The sequence below is a fragment of the Helobdella robusta genome, assembly GCF_000326865.2.
Source record: "Helobdella robusta unplaced genomic scaffold HELROscaffold_2, whole genome shotgun sequence".
NCBI classification, from domain to species: Eukaryota; Metazoa; Annelida; class Clitellata; order Rhynchobdellida; family Glossiphoniidae; genus Helobdella; species Helobdella robusta.
In genome coordinates, this window is record NW_008704083.1 from 1,770,914 (window position 1) to 1,775,824 (window position 4,911).

Genomic DNA, 4,911 nt, shown 5'->3' on the forward strand with positions numbered 1-4,911 from the left:
GGCCTTATTTGCAGCATGAATTCAAAAAGTAAGTTTATTTTGAATTTTAATAAACTAAACGTTCTCCAAAAAACTTTAGTGAGAAAAATTGAAAAAACTAACTACAAACATATTAACGCCAAACATCCGGTAGAATTTATAGAATATTGTAAAAATTATGGTGTATTACCAACATTATATATATATATATATATATATATATATATATAGAGAGAGAGAGAGAGAGAGAAAGAGAGAGAGAAAGAGGGAGAGAGAGAGAAAGAGAGAGAGAGAGTAGGAGGAAAACTCGAACACAGAAAAAACATATAAAGCAAAACATTTTTCAATTTTTAACAAATAAATGTTACATGATATTAGCATATAAAGTAGTTAAATCATACTTATGTATTGCATCATGATCAAATAAAGATTAAACCATCATTCAATCTATAAACTGAATTAGTTTAAATATTAAATACAGTTGAGTCTACCAAACCAAAATTATTTGCAAAAATTATATATATATATATATATATATATATATATATATAAATAAATATATTTAAACGCACATGTATAATCACATATTCACTCACACACACACACATATATATATAATCTTAGAGTGCAAATATTTAATTAACATGTAACAAAATTTTTCACATCAGAATTTAACAAATTTGCTATAAAGTTTCAAGACTCTATATAATAAAAAACGAGACTGATATCAGCCTTTCATCTATTAAATTTATAATTGCATTGCCATAACAATAATTTATATAAGTCAATCATAAACACTGTTCATCTGCATAAATACCATTAGCCAATGTATGACAATCAATCAATCTTTCTTAATCTTGAATACATTCAAAAAATTTTGCTAAATTCTTAACAATTTTAGTAAATAATATTGAAATATATAAATGAACATTCTTATTATAATATTGAATAAACTCCTATATATATATATATATGACACACACATATATACACACAAAAACATATCTCTATGCATTTAAAAAACTAACAGAAAAAATTGGATTATTGGATTAAAGACAGTTATAATAAACACCTTTTCAAGTACTTGTACTGTAACATACAAAGATGCATCAAAAGCATATGTATATCCTCTTTCCCAAAACATAATTATGATGTAACAATTTTAAGTGAATAAATACACATACACACACAAACACACACACACACATATATATATATATTCTGTATACCTGTAATTATATAATATATATATAAATATACCTGCAATTATAATACACACACATGCACAGACATGAGTATGCCTATTTCTACAGAAATTAAAGACAAACTATATAGAGAGTTTTACTATACTTATGTTTATTTCATGAAATAACATTAAGAATAATCAATTTCATTCCATCATGAACTCATTTTAATATGAATATATCATAGTTTAAATGACGAAATTAATTCTGATTTGTAGGAGTCAGTCATCATCAGCACATTTTTTTGTTCCTTTTACTTCTCCTGTATGCAGCTGTTGATCGAGTTCTTTTTTAGTTTTATCTTCTAAAGCCCGAATATCAGCCATGGTCAATCCAAACCATTCATCTGTCCAACAAAAAACTTCCCTATGAAAATTAGTAAAAATCCTTCTTTCACCTTTTTGAATAAATTTTTCAACCTTACTTTGTAATCCCCACCATTTAAATTCAACAGTTACGAGTTTGTAACAACACATGACTGGTTGACAGGTTTTATCCCAAGAATATCCTGCTAGTGGACCTCGTCCAGTTTTTACTGACTTGTACATAGAAGGATTTATATCAGGTTTCCGATCTGCTGGATCGACAGCATCATTGGCAATATCAATTTTAATAACTTCTCGTTTACTCAAAGTTTCTTTATCCAAGCCATGAGCATTCTGAGTATCACCCCTGTCAGGGAGATGAATAGACTCAATTTTTATAAAAAAATTATCTTTCATATACTCTGGATTAGTTACTATAGTACGACAATACGGAAATGCATTCCAGGCTTCCTCTCTAACTTCTAAAGAACCTTTTGGGGCTAGCCATCGAAGATAATTAGGAACTTTGCTGGCTAAATGATAAATTTTCAAAGTATATTGTCCTTCAGTGTAGCGACCATTACAAAGTGGATATTTCGGCTGGACACCTTCTGTCGCAGAAAACGGTTCGTTCTTTAATACTTCAATTCCTTCACCCCCACCAGTTTCATTTTTGCTGGCGTGAGCCACAGAGTACAGTTGTGCCACCTGATACTCATCTACCGTCATTGGTAGAACAATACGAAACTCTTTAATTAACATTTTGCAATAAATTAAATAAAACAAAGCAGAAAAAAGAATCACGAAATCAGATTTACTTCTTTTTTATTAGTAATTAATGCAGCAGTTCCGATAACTACTAAACACCTAAACAAACATTACAAATTACTTCATTTTATAGATTTGTCACATGATAAAAATTAAACCTGGCTCAGCTGAATAAAATTATTTGGTGAATTAAATATATTTATAAATCAATTCATTAACCTCCTAATTAAGATTTTTATTTGCTGGCTCGTAAAAAATGACATATATATTATCAAACTATAATAAAATTTGATTATCAAAAATAATTATTATTATATTATTAATTTAACAAATCACTACTCAATTAACTATCAAGATAATTCCTATCGTAAAAGCCAAAGTTAGTGCGCTACTTACTGTTTTTAGTGCACGAAGATTTGCATATATGTCCTGGTGTGTATATATATGTAAATACAGCCGGGAGTTCCGGAAGAGCTTCAAATGTCGGGTCCACCGTGTTGACGCAATTCAACAAATCACTTAAGTGCTCGGCTCAGCGTAACACGATTTCCTCAAAATTGTTGATCACTGCAAGACCATCTTTTGACTTGACTGGATGAACAGAGTGCTGGGCCAGACTTGAGAGAGTCGTAAAATCTTTACGTATTTTTGTATCCACTAATCCCTGTATTTCCCTAGTTTTGTTTATCCACCAATCGTTTTCCAAGCAACGCAGCACATGCCAAACCTTTGTACGTGATTCTTTCCATGCAAGATTAAGACTGGGTGAGTCTGGATTGCAGAGCCTGTTTTTGTGAGCTTTATTTTTTGTTTGCAAAAGATCAAGAATACCAGGTCGATTCTCATCAAACCAGTCCTGATGCTTTCTTGCGGAAAATCCAACAAACTTCGTAGCTGTTGACAGTTTGCAGGAGCTGATTATTGACCATTCATCGGTCACTGAAGGTACACCAGATACAGTGGACTGGACATCTTAGTTTCTTGTGTATGTTTGGTGAATGCTTCCTGAAGTTTTTCCCGCACTATCATGTTTTGGTTCAGCCTTTTATCTAGACCCTGTCTAAGAATTGGTGGGGTTGGTTTAATTGCAAATTTGGATACGACAAGACGATGATCAGTTCAACACTCGGCGTTTCTCATAACTTGTGTATGATTGACATCGCGTTGTCTGGTTATGATATAGTGCTTGTGCCAGTGCTTGGACCGTGGGTGCACCCATGTAATCTTTCTCTGCTAGAAAGAGTGCTGGTAATGACTAATCCTAATTCTGCACAAAGATAGAAAAGACATTCCGTTATTGTTTGCGCTTCCCAGACCATGTCTGCCAATGATGCCAGTCTAGACGCTGGTGTTTGCTCAAACCCTTGCGTTGAAATCGCCAATAACAAAATTTTGTCGTTTATATGTATTTTTTGAAAGGTGGTACAAAGACATTCTTTTAACAATTTTTCCGGACAAATACCCCCAAGACATTTACCATCCGGACAAATAACCCCGAGCAAAATAACTCCCCGAGCAAAATACCTCCCGAAAAATTACTCCCCGAACAATTACCCCCTGGGCAAAAACCCCTCAAACTTATGATTATGATTCCCAACAAAAAATATTGACAAAATTGAGTTAAGTTCACAGACAACAAAAATATATATCGTAAAAGATATGGGAAAACTATTATCATTGAAAAAACAAAAAACGTTACTTTTTTTGCATTAGAAAGAAAATTAACAACACCTCAATTTGCCCCTAATAAATTAGAAATTATAATTTATTTGTCTTTAGAGTTTTTATATGGGGGGTGGGTTTAGTCCGGGGAGTATTTGTCGGGGGGTAATTGTTCGTGGGGTATTTGTCCTAGAACCATAAATTATGCTCTATTTCTAAAAAATCGTACATAGCCAATCAATTTTGTCTTTGCTCTAGCAATATGAAAAAAACTTTTTCCCTTATAAATTTAAACCACAACTCTAATATCAGACAAAAAAGTCACTGGTAACTTATTTAATGCCCATTTCACCTCTGCTGACATCTCTCACTCATCCTCTACCATTGACCAACACATAAAATATCTCTCTGATCGCAACTCCCCATCTCTAACCTTTTCTGAAGTTGATTATACTGAATTGCACAATATTGTCTGCTCTTTTAAAAACTCTCACTACCGGTCATGACAATTTCTCTTATTTCATTCTTAAAAATATTCTTCCCAGTATTCGCTCTCCTCTTATCCACCTTATTGACCTCTCTTTAAATTCTGGCATTTCCCTTCCTTCCTTAAGACCTATAAAGTCATTCCACTCTTCAAGAAAGGATGTCAAATGAACCTTAACAATTACTGACCTATTTCACTCATTTCCACAATTTCTAAACTACTCGAAAAAATTGTTTTGTCCAGACTGAACAAATTTCTTGATGATTACACTCTTATGTCTAAATCTCAATATGGTTTCCGGTTGGGCTCACCTACGGAACACGCTGTCCTCGACCTTCTTTGTTTTCGTTGTTGGTTAAGCCGGGTTGGAAGTGAGGTTGTCATTTTTTGTTGTATATTTATTTTTGGTTTATTGATGTCAATTAGGACTGCTTCTGCAATTTTAAGACTACACGAATCTTAAAAT

General features: G+C 32.5%; 2 protein-coding genes across 2 annotated transcripts; both read right to left on the reverse strand.

Moving 5' to 3' along the window:
• Positions 1–1,444: 1,444 nt before the first annotated feature.
• HELRODRAFT_64321 (hypothetical protein) lies at positions 1,445–2,290 on the reverse strand (the record flags this gene model as incomplete). Its single annotated transcript, XM_009017102.1, has 1 exon — positions 1,445–2,290. One exon carries the CDS (start codon positions 2,288–2,290, stop codon positions 1,445–1,447), a length of 846 nt encoding a protein of 281 aa, XP_009015350.1.
• Positions 2,291–2,828: 538 nt separating this feature from the next.
• Positions 2,829–3,615, reverse strand: HELRODRAFT_160087 (hypothetical protein; the record flags this gene model as incomplete). The annotated part of the gene is made up of 2 exons (XM_009017103.1): positions 2,829–3,190; positions 3,501–3,615. The coding sequence occupies 2 exons, from the start codon at positions 3,613–3,615 to the stop codon at positions 2,829–2,831; spliced, it is 477 nt and encodes a 158-aa protein (XP_009015351.1).
• Positions 3,616–4,911: the final 1,296 nt, after the last annotated feature.